The 18,423-nt window shown below is 40.1% G+C and overlaps 1 protein-coding gene across 1 annotated transcript in view; it reads left to right on the top strand.

Moving 5' to 3' along the window:
* Positions 1 to 1,664: 1,664 nt before the first annotated feature.
* LOC111250328 (uncharacterized) overlaps positions 1,665 to 18,423 on the top strand; it is a 25,474-nt gene continuing 8,715 nt past the window's right edge. The window contains exons 1-3 of the mRNA XM_086986593.1: positions 1,665 to 14,196; positions 14,412 to 14,633; positions 14,930 to 17,584. Coding sequence (XP_086842719.1) covers positions 16,946 to 17,584 — 639 coding nt within the window. The 5' untranslated portion in view covers positions 1,665 to 14,196; positions 14,412 to 14,633; positions 14,930 to 16,945. The remainder of the gene's footprint in view (positions 14,197 to 14,411; positions 14,634 to 14,929; positions 17,585 to 18,423) is intronic.

Here is an 18,423-nt window from a genome sequence, read left to right as displayed (position 1 = left end):
ATATCGAATCCATGTGCAACTTGTGTAACGGGAAAAAACGGAAGACTGAGAAGGTTTCAGATATCTCAACATGATGTGCATTTATCCTCTGGAATACACAGCACTGCTATATATAAAAAAAAAAATATCTATATACATACGCATCGAAAAACAAATATAAGCGACGTAAACATTTATTCTGATAAAGATGTTGCATTTAGAGATGAGGACTATAATGATATGGTGACGACGATACCATTTTTCCGTTATGATTATTATTAGAACTGATTGATACCGAAGAAGATCGATAAATATTTTGTACGAAATTATTGTTCATGCACAATAATAACTGTATGAGTACGATGTACATACATAATCGGACTAGAGATAGGAGCCACCTGGTCGTCGCAATGATCGAAAACTATTGATGGCTTGACGACAACGGACCGATCGCTTGAAGATGATGACAGGCATATAATGACAATAAAACGATAATAAATCTATTTACTTTGTGGGATAATTAGCAGTTGTTATTTATACAAAGCCAATTTACATGTGCCAAAAGTTAGAATTGAACCCTTCCAACATGTTCGTCAGGATCCGTTGTACTGATTCTTTAAACGTTATCGGACTTCGTAAGCTGATATAATAACACCATGTGTGTGTGTGTGTGATCAGTCGAACAACTCTGACGTAGATTTATTTATTTCAGATTCGAGATCACAGATCGTGACGGCGTCATCGCAGTAAACACGGCCTGTACACACCTTTGGGAATACCGAATTAGAGTGTCGCTATGTGAATAGCCCAAAAGCCAATATATACGAATGAACAAATTAGAAATTTGCCCTAGGCTGTCCACGCAAAACATATTTAGCTTGTTTATACGTCTGAAACGAGTGACCAAAGATGTCAGGATTTGAAATTTATAAATAAACCTGTCTGCGTACATTATATAATATGTAATAGGAGCCTTCCATGGGTATGATCTCAATATGCACAATTCTCCTTATATTAACCGTATTAACAATAGTTCTTAGGAGGTGATGGTCTTAGCAATTAACCAACTGGGCAGAAGAGCGGCTCCCTTACCGAAAGCCTAATTCTTGATTTTTTAACGCTTTTAAAGTTAACCTAATATATCTTCACACGAATTCAAAGATAGCACCGTGGCCACCGTAGCTTTCCATATACTAGTGGCCATTGAGAGTCGACCCTATAATAATAACTCTATAAAGTCAAATTTAACTAATGTGCAGGTGCTCTCAACGTTTTTACTCTTACAGTTTAACGTGTGCTCCGGTATTCGCTTGATCGTCTTTGCTGGCACTTTCAAATTCTATTTTTTCTCCTTCGTTGCATAACGTTTTATTCCCATTGTAGGTGCTGCTGCTGGCAGTGCAGCTGGTAGCGGTGGAAACGGCGGCGGCGGCGGCGGCGGCGGCGGCGGCGGCGCTACAAGCGGGTGGACATTTATGTCGACCGTACAGTCTCTACTCGAGCTTGAAGAGAAACGCTTCCGATGTTCGCATTGCCCGTATCAGACAAACGACGTCGGCAACTTCCGTCGCCACGAGCTCATCCATAGTGGAACAAAGCCATTCAAATGCGTCCTCTGCGACTTTCGCTCAGCCTGGCGAAAATCGATCAAGTCGCATATGATCAACGTGCACAAGACGCTCGAATAGCAGGAATGGGAGCAGCCCATAGGTGACGACGAATGAAAACAAACTAGAACGTCTCTATAAGCGCGGCCGCACCTGACGGCCATTGACTGGGCTGCTATCGATTTTCGTAACGACATGACGCACAGACAATTGCATAGAAAGAACGGGAAGATACGAAAAAGAAGATGAGCAGTTGTCTGTACGTGGAGCCATGTTGACCAGCAGTATAAGGATGCGGAAAGGATTTCTCGCCCTCTTTATGCTCTGACTTGCGCCCATACGTACGAACAAAGATGCTTCGGTGCTCGAGTTTCCTTTTGTTATGGTGCAATATGTCCCTCAGCAATTTGTAGTGTCGCGGGATATGCAAAACGACGGATTTTAATCTGCGAGATTCCAATTCCGTCTATCTTGATGCCGCTGTGCACTGTCTTACAACGTGTCTACTTCGTGAGCCTGAAATAGGTTGTACAAACTATGGACTATACTGTAAGACTGTGCGGTGCAATCTATATGTGCAATATTGAACACAGGCTTTCGTAAAGGACGGCCGCAGATCGCAGCAAGAGCCCTCAGACTACGGAAATTCAAGTTGAGACGTATACAGGCCGACACAGTGAGTTGTGCCTTTGGCAGCTGGTGCCTGTTGTTGCAGGCCTACAGTATTCAACATACACCGAAGTATGTTCTCTTATTGGTGAAAGAAGTTTTATCTACTTATCGAAAAGGAAATGTAGTGTATATTTGAGCATGTAAAAGGAAGGTGTGGTCGTCAGGAAGGTCCACGATGACGCTTCACCTTTGCCTCAGGGTGCCGCAGCGCGGAGTTTTTGGGTTATCTTTTGTCCGGTAATAGTTTAAACCAAAAAAAAAAAGCTGCAAAATATAGCGTGCGTGGCCTGGACCGTTCAAGAAAGCCAGTGGATACACTAGCGAAACGTCATAAGCAATATGAGGTTTTTAAGCATTTTCTAAAGAAGCCAAACAAATTGGCAATTTATATTGAATAATTTATTATTTTAGAGACATCAGCCAGACTTTTTCCTAAGCATCGAGTAATCGATCCGAAGATTCAAATCAATGAGATTAGCACATCACCCCAAAATGATTTTAAAAGACAGTTCTAGGTACAAAATGGAAAAAAAAAAGACGAAACTTCAAGAACAGGAATTAGACATTTTTGTTGGATTTTTATTGAGCTACCTAGTTGTTACAACTTGAGAATAATGCATCACCGCAAAATTCAGCCTGAGTAACAATTCAGCCGTTTTCGTCACGGTAGCCGTCGGATACATTTATAATTGCCTGTCGTACGTTGAACAGATCCCAGTGTGCTATTGTACAATTAGGTTGCTGCGATAGGCTTCCTGCTGTGCAGCAGTTAAAAGTATGATCACATTGGTGCATGAATGATGTCAATGATTTTTGATTTTCAGTTCGCTAGCGTTCAAGTATTTATTTACCATTGAAAAAGCCCTATCTCTGCTTCTTTTTGTCTTTGTTTTGTATAAGTAGAAAAAATCTCAAGCTAAAATGATGGTTGCGTCGGATAATAGAAAAACGACACTACATTTTCTATAACTGTTATGTTATTTCCTATTTCTTGTCAATGAATGGAAGTTGTTAAAACAGTGTTTGTTTGGATCTCTATTACGCGTCCAATAAGAACCAGGTCAGTCAGCAAGACTTTTTTTTTTTTCTAAATAATTATCCCCGACAAAGTTGAGTAGAATGGCGATCCTCACTCCGTCGAAGTGCTACTATTTACTAAAACCTTCGAGCGCTCGCCACCTGCCGACTGCGGCTTTTAGCTGCTCTTTCACTTCAGCGATAAGGGGTAAATAAGATTATTTCGAGTTCGAGAATTGAAGTATCTTTATTCGATTTATGTAGAACAAAGAAAAAGGTTTTTTTGGACTGTCAACAAGGGACAATTTAGGGAACAGGAAAGGACAATGAACAAGAATTATGCCTCGTGCATAAACCTAGCATTACATTTAAATGAGGGTTGCCTTAAGTGTGTCTTCGTTCACCTCGAAATACGCCCTGTGCTGGATAGGTTCGCTTTGAGTTTTTCCTTTATCCTGCTGTACGCTTATAAAAGAAGCCGACATTAGCTTGTCGACTGCTGCTTACCTGCTTAGAGTTTTATTTCGTGCAGTTCGTATCACCTAACAACACCATACGTAGCTCAGCACGTATAGTCGCCGGGTCGTACGTGCAAGTACCCCGATCGAACGCCTGAACAATCCTACCTCTTACGAACATTGGTTCTCAGTTCTCCTCTAACGATCGTATCGTAAAAATAAACCCAGCAATTACGACAATTTAGGCAACTTTGTTAAAAAACGAAATGGACATATATATATTGGTTGCCTTAGTACATGCGTTATTTACTTATTTATTAAATATATATACACATATAAACAAGCGCATACACATTATATATATACATATGCTGTACAATTGTAAACTGGTGCATTATATCGATGATGATGATGATTTTGAGATTACCATCATTAGCACGAATATATTACTAACTAAGTGATCACTACGCGCGGAGGTGTTATTAAATATTATTATTATTATGAGAATTAGCAGATTAAGAGCAGTGCGCCGTTTTGTGCACCGACGTTCTTATAGCAAATGAACTAAGGCTATACGACATTTCAGCCGACCGTCGTCTGCTCCGCGAGGGATAACCGAATACAATTTTTCCGGTGTTGATTTTGTTGACGGCAGTGGTGTTTATCCACAAATACGTTACAAGTTTTCTACATGTTTCTATTTTGCCTCATTTGAAGAAATTTTGTTTCGTTCGTGTATGATCATATCTACGTACGCTCGATCCAGCGGGTATGAACTTCGTTCAGGTTTCGTGCAAAAAATTGAGGACAACATGTTGATGCTTTAATGGTGCTGCATAGACGTAAAGTATTGGGAGTCTGATTTCCGAAAGTAGTTATCATCAGATCTAATTCCTTTACCACCTGGAAAACTGCTAGCCGGCCACTATCGGTCGTCCTACAGCAGCGTTGAGCAATGACGGCCTTGTAGGCACATCGAAAAAGTATACTACTCGCTGATCTCCTTGCTTCCATTCGAACAGTTCAATAATAATTATATAATTCATTCATTAATCATTAAAAAGCTGTTGACGTTGTTCATATTTGACTCATCTATTCATCCATTTGTATGATTTATTGACGGTTGATCGAGTCATCTGTTGATGTATCATGATTCGGTAACGAATATATCGAGTATAATTGGCGCACAACTCTATACACTGACTATTCGTTCGTACATACGCGTATGAAGACATCAGCACCCAATAGTCATATTGCAAAATAGGACTATCCATTCATTCTCCATTCACCAAACATCGAAATTCTTAGCTTTCGTTTTGTCTCTCGTGCTGTTCAAAGACCGTTTGTGTGTATGTCACAGCGGGAAATATGCATTGAGTCCATAAAAAAAAATCCCACCAACAAAACACGATTTGATGAACGATACTTTTCTCAGCCGAATTGCCGCGATCATAAGCAGAGCTATAGTTTATAATGCACATTTCTATATATGTATGTATATAAAACATCTCGAATTTTATTGCTCTCACTACCAGCCCTAGGCCCATCTGCCCGGGATTTTTTAATAATCTATTGCTATGGCGGACCTATGGATGCAGTCTAATGCCACGTATCGTGAAATATTAATCAAATTAAACTTCGCTAAATACCTGCACTATCACTAGATCTAATAATCTTCCAAAACCTCTTTCTCTACGGGGTTTATGCCCGTCAAATATGCACGCGAAACTATTTCGAAAAATGTGTCTTGACTACGCCAGCCGCTATTGTCTCAACTGATAAAATTTCTAAATTTGGCTATAATAGGAAATTTGAAATAATTCATACAGCTGGGAGGCGGTGCTTACGGCGCGTCTATTTCTGTGAGTAACGATAACATCAATATTTGATTGGACGCGAGCTTTGGCTTAAATCGGCTTGATTGGTATCGGCCAAAGGTTGGTTCTTGACGATGATCGCATTATATATACATCGAGTACATAAAAATGTAATTGTTATGCCCGACTTCGGCATCACTTTCTTGACCTTCTTGTTGCCCATCGATTTCTACTGCAGCAATGACATTGGGAATTAACTGAGAGAACGATTAAATGACGATCAAATTTTCATCCGAAACAACGACAGAGAACGTAATCGCTAAAAAAGATCCATTTTGTATAGCGATCGCCTATGGCCATTCTGACAAGAGACAAACTTTCGTATATTTTATATATAAGGAGTAACAGCGAGAGCAATCAGTATGTGTATACTTCTGTGGCTTATACTGTACACAGTAAATGAGATACAAAAGAGACAATTATAGATAATTATATAAAGAAAATGAAACAAATGTGTATTACGTGGCGAACAATATTATTAGTGTCATCTTTATAGACAAATTGTGATCAATATGTGATTTCTCGCCTAAAAACCTGAACCTACTACTAACGCAACACGTATACCTTAACCTATCATATTCATCCATTACCATGACATAATATAAACACAGTAAAAAAACATGCATTAACTGAGGCACTACACAGAGGGGCGAACCAAATTCACTTCGACTTTCTATTGCCGCACTCGGTCCTAGCCGAGTACTATACTCACGACAGTTTATCGCTACCGTCCCTTCGACCATTACCAAGGGAAGCATTTATATATATATATATATATATGTATTTCATAAGTGCGTTATTATGTGTCCATGAACAACATTCACACCGTCTGCATTGACTACAGCGATATAATTTTTTTTTTTTTTTTTATATACATATATTTATCATATGCCCTTTACAGCGTGTCATTATTATTATTGTGCTATTCATTCCAAAAAGGTACTTCGAACATAGTTCATCTATTGTTTGCTAGTTCAGCAAAGATTCATTGAACACGGGTTGTAAATCGATGATGATGATGATCCCGGCAACTGCCGCAATTCGTGCTGTTGAGCGGGCTCTCTCATTTTTGGTAACTTAAGTTTCCCTTAACTTCTATTATACTACAAACTAATTCGAAAACAGCTACATGTAAGAGATGGGACACATCATAAACATTGCATCCACGTGAAGTTCATTACTGCAGCATATAATATGTTTGTATTTTGGTTTTGGGTTGGGTGCAACGTGCCGTATGTTATTAGCGTACTGTGAATTTTGTACGGCCATTATTATTACGTAGTATAATAACTATAGTTACTGTGGCTAATGATTGGGTACGATTTGATGACCTTTATAATAATCAATGTGTTTATGTGGATAGAACGTGATAATATATCATGGTAATAAACAGGCACGCACAAACGAGATGACCGGCTAATGCGTACAATTAGTTCTCGTTAATTATCGCGAACTAATCTGTTTTTTAATCGTTCCTATGAATATTATATATTCTTCTTATGTTATTACTTTGTAAATTCAAGTAAAACGAGCAAAACAATTAGGCATTATCTGCATATGACCGGAACGTTTCCGCTATCTAGAAACAGTTTTTTGTTACACATGATTCCACTAGAATTTGGTTAGATTAGAACACAATGTTTTTTCCACATTTTTCTTCCGAAAATTATATATATATATAAATGATAATATTACCTCATGGCATCGGCATTGTCTATTGTCGAACATTTCTGCAAACTGTTTGCAATGCTATACAGCTTTGGAGGGAAGTATCGAACTTCAAAAAAGAAAAAAATCGTGGTAAAAATTACCTACCGAAACTCGCGCGTGAGCCAAAAGATCATACAGAAATAGAGAAGAGGCGGATATTTTTTGAGGTGTTCATATATACATATTCAATATTATTATATATATATATATATATATATATATATACTTAGGTAGATCGATCGAGGGTTAAGACAAAAGCGGTCGCTCGGATTGACTTCCAGATCGGCGGCAGATATTTGCGATACACACACACACACATATATATAGCTATATATATATATATATATATATATATATATATATATATATATATAACTAAATAGGTATGCATAAACAAAATTATATATATATAAAAACCTTTGAGAAAAAAGTGTTTTGTTTGATGCCGTTGGAGGGCGCAGCCGCAGCATACGTAGGCCTATACAAATACGTATGCAAAAAGCGGACGACGAAATGGTAAGAAGAACATTTCGAAGAAAGAAGGACGAAACTGTTTGAATAACGAATGTTATCTAATTGTTGTTGTCAAGATCGTTGTTGGCGTCCTCGATATACCACCGTCGTCATAATGTGCAAACGAATTCTATTGGAATTATATCGCTATTATATCTCCATCTATTCATCCCATCTGATGTGTTTTACACTATAAATAATCTTATTACTATCTAGTATATCGAAGAAAGATTGAAGCGTGTTATATTCTAACGTCATTATCGACCACCTTGTAACCTGTCCCATTTTTATGTATTGCCCAGTAAACCTATTGATCTTCGACGATAACGACTAAGGAAATCATAATGAACAGAACCTGTATACTGTATGTATATATTCAGATACACGAAATTATCTTAATTATATATATATATATATATATATACATACAACAATATTTCTTTGATTCATACATCAATTAAGATAGATTTGTAAACGAGGAAAGAAATAGCTCCTCTATAAACAGATGTAGAAAAACAATTCAAGATGAGAAAACTTACATGGAGAAGCCTATTACGTTATTGTCCATGGCTGTTGCTATTCTTTCTTCTGTCGTTTACTAAAATCAGATGATTACCAAATCCACTTTAACACTGTGAAAGGTATATGGATTTCATTTTGTAATTACTAACAAATGTTTGTGATAAAATAAATCTGTGAAGTGTAAATTATAATTAGTATCAAGTATAATCCATCTATCAGCCATTGTTGGTTTGTTGGTATCGTATAGATGAATATATATGCGTCAATAAATATCACGATCACATCATATTTATTGTATCAAGAAAGAACAACGTTTTATCGTGTTTTCACTGAAAGTTATTAAGATTTGCGACAAATTTCTATCTATGATCGCTCGGTTCTATGAAGTAGCCGAAAAACTCAGATATGCACCTTCGCAAATTTGATACAGATCGATAAGTTGGGTTTACAGAATGACTTAATCTTACAGCCGAACCATTTAGACGAACCAATCAAAAGAACTTCAAAACCGTATCGTTGAAGGTCTTTACTGGGCAATTCGGTTTCATCTATGGCACACTAGGAAGTTCTACTGCAGCATGTAAAGCGTCACAATCAAGTTCTGAAAAGTCTACAGCCTCGATTGTATCTTAACAAGAGTGTGCGTGCGGACAACGTCGTCCTTGTCCGCTATTTCCGATGGCAACAGCTGTCAATAAATAAAAAAAAAAAAAGCATTTAGATTTAAGTAATAAATATGATGTATGTTGGTAATTTACGCTCATTCATTATTACCGAGAAATATAGTCCAAATAGTTATTGTGCAGCGGAGGGGATTGATCAAATGGCAAAAAAGACATCCATGTTCAGATACCGTAAAAGGCATTTCACGTTTTACTATCCGTTGCAAATATATTTCACTTTATGACCATATTTCCGTAGACCACATAGAACGAGAATGTTTGTACAAGCGAGGATCGTCACTTTCGGCATTTCTCAGATGTAATAATTGAATGAACACATTTACAGAGCTGGCGACCATCTCGTACCGGTTGATTCGATGTCCGAAGTGCACTTTTCTCACGACGTCGCGTGCCGAACTAGTAGCTCACACACGACTGCAGCACCCGCTCGTCGTTCAACTTCCTTTACAAGTGCCACCGCATAGAAGCGCCGGTGGGACAAGTGGCTCTAGCGGAGCGTCAGGGGTTGTTCTGCCGGCGACGGAAGGACATCATGGTCCTCCAGTGGCCATTGTTCCGGCTGGGAGTGTTGGAGCTGCGCCTTCGTTACCACCGCCACCACCTCCGTCGCTAAGTTCGACCGTTCCCATAGCAACGGGCGGTGCAATGACAACAGGCGGGCCCATTGTTTCCATGGCAACCGTCGTTGGCAACAGCTCTGTACCGTTTAGACGCTGTCGGATTTGTGGGTTCCAGGGAAGTCGGCGAGCTGTCCGTGAACACGAACAGGTTGTACATATGATGTTTGAGGCCCCGAAATTTGGTGCCAGTATCCTTGATTAAACAGTCGATAGAGAAAAACGGTAGGTATAGTAACACAATATAGCTCTTCTCAGTTAGGCATTTGGCTTAGATATCAGCAGATGTCATAATAATTTCGTTGTACAGCTGTTGTGAGCATCGGACATCTCTTAGGGATACCGTATGACGCGAAGAGAATCGTAGTTTCGGTACCGAGACGTTCCGAATGCATTAAGAATCTTCAGAATAGGGCAGGCCTTCGGGGACCTCGAGCCAGCGAATACGGATGCTTACAGCTTACGTGTAAAAAAAAAAGCATAAATAAAACAAATGCACTTATAATATAAAAAAAAAAATGACCAATTTCAAATTGTGTTACCGGTTGTAACGGTATCAAATCAAATAACAGGAGTTCACGAAATTGGAATTGCAGGTGTACTATATACAGTAATCTGGCAGTAGATGTTAGAATTTCAAATATATGCTTTACTTTAACAGCTTACCCACAAATTATGTAAAATGCAGCTTGTACGGACAAGTAAGCGAAAAAAATGGTCCGAACTATTAAAGATAAATTTCACCGGTGGCGAAAGCCAGAGCTGTATGTTCCGATACAATATTTTTGAAGGCTAGGGATATCATTCTACCTACAAACAACAAACGACACTTTGACGCTTCGGTGTTGCCTGTTTGCTTGTCAGGTTACCAAATATTAGCAAAGATGTCAGCGAGCTCAAACTGAGTTGGACAATAAGAGCAATAATGAAAGCTATGAATGGATACATGCTCAACGTACACCCGACCACAGTCGCCTAAGGGTGTGTAATAATTGTTTTGTACAATCGTTTGAATCACTGAAGTGAAAGTGATCCTAACGTGACGATGTTAACGCTAATAAACCCACCAGGGCGTGTTTTTTTTTTTGACAAGAAATTCTGTGTTTTCTTTCATAATAATTTAGAACAGAGATTACTAAAACAGTAAGTTCCCCTTCTTATTGTTGTGAAAATTATCTTTATGCATTATAGTTTCCTGGATTCAACTCGATAGAGTGCAACGTAAGGAAAAATAGGAAGTGAACGATTACTCAGTCAGAAGAAACGCTACGATCTTTATGGATTGATAATGCTACGTTTGCTTTCAGGGGATAGAACTAGATAAACCTGAACGTGTATCTTCGGAATGAGAGGTAGAAGGTCTGGATGGGGTCAACTTCGAAAGAGGCCAATAAGATGGAACGGGCTCGGCAGTCGTTTGCCAAGTATGTTTATACACATCGCTATCACTGGATTTGCCGCAAAGGATTTGCCGACCTTGATATGTGATAACAAAGTAGAACGTGTCCTCATGTGTTGTTTACGGTATATCATGGCGCGGTGTCTAAAACGAATGAATCTAATCGAGTCCTTGTTTTTCGTTGCATGGAAATTGCAAAGCTCACTAGCATGCACGAAGACTATCTGAATGAGGTAAGAGGCATGCGATCATGAAACGGCTATTTCTCTGCTGTTTCTGTTATTGAGGCCCAATAGGCGCTGTCAACTGACAAACGGTCTCAATGTCTCTATATTTCCAGATGGACCTGACCTGTAGCGGAGATCCGTAGACCACATTCAAACAAGCAGTGCCAACGACTGCCTGCGCTACCCAGCTGACAAGGTTGCATGACCGTTTCATCCAGATTATGGCGTCACTAATGGTCAGCGAATCCATGGGGAAATCCAAACTTCTATCAGTGCTTTTCAACATGTTCATTTCATAACGCGATCGGTAGCATCGGTTAGGCAATCGGGATACTCAGAATACAAAGCTCGTTCGAGCGGTCCTCAGAAATGTTCAACGGTATGGGCTGATTTCGAAGTTATTGACGTTAAAAGTGCCCGATGTGACACGTACTTTGACAAGATTCAAAGCATGCACGAACATCTGCATGCCGATCCGAATTGCCGGATCCGGTCGGAAACGTATGAGCTCCCAACAATAACCAGCTACGTGAAATGTCCCTATCTGCGATCGACACGTAAAAACATGAGAATTAATAAGAATTTCTGGAAGGGCTCGATCAAGTGAAATGGGTAGATAGATATGCATGGTGATTTTAACTACCAGCGAAAAAGAAGGGAAGGTTAGATAACGAAAGTTTTGAGAGATAATATGCTGCCGCTATCCTTGATAAAAATAAGATGAATTCGAACTATATCGTAGTGTGACGAAGGGTATCGATACGTTACAAGATGATTAGGTAGGTAGGAAGGAAAACGTAAAACTTTCCGGCACTTGAAAAGTTCCGAAGTATGTTCGTTTTATTGAATAAACTGGAAAATGATACCTAAAGTAAAAATTTTACGAAAAAAACAAAGCTATAATATATGCAAGCACTGGTAGTTTCGTAAACTGTTAAAAAGTGAATTAAGTCACCACAGTATGTTATGCCGTGGAATATAGTATATAAATTACGCTCACTGTAAATAGAAGTATAATCAGGAGCGAATGAGCGTAGTGGCTAATAGCCGCGATCAAACATTAAATCGGCAAAGGTAGCCTTTATCGCACAGAGTCACCACTTATTCAGGTTTTCCTTAGTCCTGCGTAGACAATATAGATGTTCGTCAAGGTGGCCAGTAACTGTGGTGATGACTGTAAAATTGACTGATATGGGGCACAGTAGGGGTCCACAGTCGAATAATGACGAATGAAAGTTATAAACCTTTGGTCTCTTATTGCTCCTACGACCATTCCGTAATAAGAAATGCTGATATACAACAGTTCCTAATACAGAAAGATGATGAACATTATCTGCTTCTATTACAAAATGTAAAAAACTACGCTTATGCTATAAGAAATTTCGTCGTTGACCTGCCTTTTTCTCAGCTGCAGTAGCGCTCCTCGCGACGAAGTAATGCTAAAGATCGAAATAGCTAATATTTAGCTTTACGGGATTTGTATAGCTTTGATTTCAAATATTTTCCGATAAGAAACAATCTGCATTAGGAGTCTGTTCCTTACGTTTCATGATTTTATAGTGTAACAACATGTCGAACATTTTTTGTTGTTTTCCTGTTTCCACTTGGTCATCACCGCAGGGCGATATCGTAGGTACAGATGGGTGGCATGTAGGGCAAGTGATCTGCCTAATGCATGGTGCGTAGCCGTCACCGTTGTTATCGGTTCGTCCCCAGAGCCAGCTCACAGCTGCGGCAGTCGAATCAGCCCCAGCCATGAAGTACAACTTACTACAGCTATGTGGGCTTCGGGCGAGTTCGGCTGCACCAAGGAAGTTCCTCACTCCTGTTAGTCGCCATTTTGTTAAAGGCAAACCTGGACTTCTCTCGCATTGTCAGATGCACTCAAACGAGGTGCGCAGGGATTAGCAGTTGATTGTAGCGTATATTTGTGTACGGACTAGTCCAAGAAGATAGAAGATTCGATTACCATGAACCTAATATATGTGGCCATCGTTTGATTCCAAATGTTGGCAATCGTGGCGATTATCAGAGACCACAAATGATACCTCAATAAATCGTTCCAAAGGAATTCCCAATTAGATGAAACGTTATACCGTCTTGGTTTTCAACGGAATGCCTTCGTATTTATGTATCAATTTTTTAGAACTTCTCAATTAACTACAAATGGCTAACTACCATTCTATGAGGTTGATTTTAGAAGTTGTGCGTGTCCCGAAACGCCGCAGAAATCCAAGGCGAGCTGTCTCTTGTCAAGTTTCTTGCGCTTTAGTAGGAATCACTTAGGGCGTTAAGACGCCGGTGGCGAACAGGAAAGGAACCAGAAAGCGAGAGGAAACATTCCTAGATACCATATCATATTAATATATGGAAAAAAAAAGCAGTATATATTGAAAAATATCAATTATTGTCAATGCATTATGTGAATAGAAAATCGAAGGTTATATATTTAACGTTCTTTTTTGCAGTACTCTGTTAAACGAGTTGTCCGTGTTAAAGTTCAGACCAGTTCCTTAGAACAGATGCTTTCTAAAATCCATGAGATCGTCCTTCGAAAGACAAATATATCTTTTTACATGGACAACTTCCAGTAAATGTTTAGTATTATTGTTTCTTATTGTGTTCTCTTTTACATACACGTTTCGCCTAAATCAGAAATCAAACATTTCACCTTTAACTCACGGTATATAACCATAATTTAAATATTGTTTAAAAAAAAAAGAAGTCGATTCTAACAGAATTGTCCGATTTCAGTGAGACGGACTCCGCCCTAATTCCTGAATTCCATACAGACGACCGCGTCTGACTATGACCAGCTTTCTAGAGATACGGTTACAGCGCGACGGCAAGCATACAGACAGCATATTCCATAGACCACGATACGATCATAATGGCGCACGTGTCATCCACTTCAGGTTTGTGGATTGTTTCGATGTTATGCCTGTGAATGAAGAACTTCATTTCTTTACATGTTTTCTAAATCTTATAACAGAGAACTAGCTAGAAGATAGTTCAAGGAACCAATTCTGCTCTAGTTCCAATTGCGATTTGGATAGCCATGCTATGTGCGCATAAATACATCCGTGGTATTTCGTAACTGATGGTTGCCAAAATTTGCTTTGCTTTATAGAGGAAATTAATGGGAGTTCTGAGAACAGCTTCCACTACACTTCTGCGAGGACACCACCGGTCTGGCGGTTCTTTAATCGGACTAAGAACGCGCATCGTGTCGACGGTCCTAATACGGATCCTCTCCCAGGACACAACCGGTCTGAAGTTCCATCGTAGAAAACACCTGATGAGTGCAAGGGCCAATAGATCACGAGAATCCTTCTTTTGCGCAGAGCTATATGTAGGCTAAACGCTTTACATATGTAAATAAATTGTAAATTTTCAAAGACGCATCGTGAGAAGTAGTACCAATCAAATGTATCTTACTCACAATAGAGGCATTCTGTTATCTCCATTTCAGTAAGTTCGTTCATGTATTTAGAAAAAGGGAATGTGTGCCAGATCTCAAATTGATAGATGGCAAAAAGCAAACGCGCACCCTGACAGTGACTAGAACACGTAACGGAATCAATTTCGAAAGGTCCCTTCGACCCTTTCCATTAAACTATGACTGTTTTGGATTGAACTCTTTCGCAGGCGACGCTAAATCAGGAAAAAACCGCTGGTTTCCTACATCCGATGCAGAAACCAATAGCGATATAAGGGATCGCATAAGGACGACCAAAGGCGGAAATCTCCTGCCAGAGGGAGTGAGCGAGCGAGCCAGGAAGGAAGGGAGGGAGGGGTTGGGGTAGTTGCCCGTAAACATGTTTTATTTGTTGGTCACTTCTTGAAAACGATACAAAATGTATATTTTATATAGACGTACTGATTCAGTACTGTGTTTACTATAGGTTATTTCTAAATAAAAATAAATGCGTGGTGTGTTACGGAAGATACGGGAGATGAGTTGATTGATTCATGATTTCTAGAGGCAGTTAATTTCATCGATCTTTCGACTTTGTCTTTTGCTAGCTCATGTTAGAATGATTATGGTGACAATGTTGCACACGCATGTCTGATGCACGCCATGCTGTACATAGATATTTGTTTTACGTAGACCTTGCATTTGCAATTGTGGCTATTAAAGATGCTGATCAGGACTCTTCTAACAGTCTCTATACTTTGCAGACAACCTAGTCTATCCAGTTAAACTCTGGCCAAACGTTGAACACCGTGATGGTAGCAGTAACGGTAGCGGAACGCCCACTGGAACACCGATTGCCGAATCCCCGAACAGCAGAGGGCGCCCTCGACGTCCGCGGACGATTAAAGATCTTCTTAAAAGATAGTTCTGCAGCTAGCTATAATAATTCGCGAACCGAATGAACGTCACACAGAAAGGAGGTCGAAATTTCCTATCAATAAAATAAAACGACGCACGTTTTGTCCCATTGAACTCATGGTAATAACGTGTGTATTCACTGTGGTGTGCACATAGAAGAACAATCACACTGTTGTCCATTATTGCTTCATGGTGATGGTTGAGGAAGTTCCATCGTAGTCGCAGTAGCACATCTAGATCTTTTCCCTGTACAGGCAGATGATTTCATGAAGGGTCAGTTCAGCACGTCCTGTACGTCTTTTGACGGAGTGTTCCGATAGTACAAACGCTGTGATCGGTGCGACTTTCATTGTTGTCTCCGTCCATTGTGGACACACAGCAGTTGGTGGTTTCCTAATTGCTGCGACCATATGCGGCTCCCCCGGTATTTTTATCGACACAGCTACTGAAAAGTTTGCCACTGCTACTGGGACTTCGATATTGAAAAAAATAGGTGGCATACCTGGACTTACCGTATTTCATACCTGGTTTAGCTAGCTTCTGTGCTTTTCCTATAGAATGTGCTCGTTATTTACTTGACTTCATGACTATTACAGAACTACTGACCCTAACCGATGTTGTGAGACTGACTGCCTCTTGGTAATTGTATGCTCGGCTGCCGACTAACACCAAATCGTTCGCTGGAACACGACGCTAAGGGTACTACAATTCGCGCTTGTTGTCCAATGCCAAGAAACTGAGACAGGGAAGTTGTCACTTAACAAGGAAGGTCCTATCGAACTAATATTGTCGTTTGTCGTAACGCTCACTTACCAACGCAACAATAACAATCACAGCAAAAACGTCGCACGCGTCATTTCACGCTACTGTTACTACCGCCTTTTTTTTCGGTTGTCTGTATTTTAACAAATATTTCCACCTACTTTCAAACGAATGCTAACTTCCGCCTTGCGGCTAATTAAATGTCAAGACAGAACTACGTTCCTGACAATACGGTCAGGAAACGATGCACGATCGACGTGATGATCCGTGATCGAGCCTGAACTAGCAAACGCACTGTGGCCCATTCAGTCAGTGTATACGATCCAGCATCCATTAGTGTGAGTCAACACTAATGACATACTCACGTACCGTAAGCTCCCGTAACGTATGATCGCCTACCGTAACATCTTCTGTATGACTGACTATGTTACCACTGGTGACACTTATCTACCTACATTTTCTTTCATATGCTCAGCCTCTGCTGACGTTTCGCCTTGTCTCCTCTTCTTCGTGTGTCTCCTGTACACTCATTTTTTTTATTCAATGGGTGTACGCTCTTTGCAGAAATGATGCTTTCCCTACTCACGATGTTGCCGGGAGGCGGGGGTCCCGGAGGTCCAGTGGCGGGTGGTCCCCAGGCGTCAGACGAGGTTCATTACATCCCGTTCGAAGGGGGCTACAAATGTAAGCATTGCAATTATTGTGCACCACACCGAAACCTTGTAGTACGTCACGCTCGAACTCACACCGGTGAGAGACCATATGCTTGTAACTACTGCTCGTATCGATCGTCGCGATTGGACAACATGCGGACGCATTCATACAAGTGCGCTGAGAAACGGCAGAAACGCAATCTCGGCGTTATGAAGGGACTCAACAACAATACGATCAACTTAAACAACGCGCTCAGTAGTGGCGGTGCCGTCGGTAGTGGCAGTGGAGGTATACCGGCAGGAGGACAATCTGGCGGAAATAATCCGACATTGAGTGGACTTCTATCTACACCTGTCCTGACAGTACAAGTCCATAGCAACAGAGGACAGCGTCCTGGTGCAGGCAGCGCTAGTGACCTGCTCGATACTCTCCAAGGGGGAACCTTAGATCCGCAACAGCTTGAGTACGAACAGCCATCGCTCAGCATTCTTCCTTTACCTCAAGATCTAACAGATGCGGTCCTACCAACACTTGAAGGCCTCTACGAAGACTAGGAAGTAGAAAAAAATGTCAGTGGCGAAAGGAAATCGAACACACGAAAAGTCATAAAAAACGAGAAAGTTAGACCATCTTGGGCATGTGATCAACATCTACATCATCATTCAGACAGCAACGCGAGGCACCTCTTCTAACATATAATAGATTTTACCTAGAAAAAGTATTTTTCGCACTCTCGTTTCAGGAGGGCACTGCTGTTAACCAGTTGAGCATGTCAGTCGCTAGAAGTGTGTCGATTGCCACATGTGCTCCAATATGGTACTTCAACTTTTGATGAGACTGGGTTTAATAATGTCCCGCTCGAGGCGCACATGCAATAAATATTCTACCCCGGTGTTTTATATGCTCGATATATATCAAGTTTTTGACAGCCTGTCTCACTGTCGAAGGCCTTCTATAAAAAGGCTGATTATGTATACAATTGTAAGGTAGAATAGCTCAACGTTAAAAATAAGCAAACAGCTGCAAGAACAACGTCGAGCGACAGGAGCGTAGATTGCAATTGCAAAGAGGGAGCAACTGTACAACGCATGTCAAACATGGAACATTTTTAATTCGACGAAAGCAAATGTGTACTCTAAGTAGAATTTTCCATAGATGTAGTGATCAATGGCATGACAACAATAATATAATACCATGTCATATAATATAAATACCGTGAAAGACAAACAAATAAAAACACACGGGACAAATAAACATTCGCATAGATACATGCTCACAGTGTGTATTGCACGATACACAATCGACGCATAGGTGGCGATGGTAATATATACATTCGGTTATACATCTAGTTAATTTTTTAGAAAAACTAATATATATGTATGTATATATA

Source organism: Varroa destructor, unplaced genomic scaffold, assembly GCF_002443255.2.
Source record: "Varroa destructor unplaced genomic scaffold, Vdes_3.0 BEIS01000004.1, whole genome shotgun sequence".
In the NCBI taxonomy this organism is placed as follows: domain Eukaryota; kingdom Metazoa; phylum Arthropoda; class Arachnida; order Mesostigmata; family Varroidae; genus Varroa; species Varroa destructor.
Note: the sequence above shows the minus strand (reverse complement) of the source record. Positions and strands in the feature narration are given on the sequence as shown.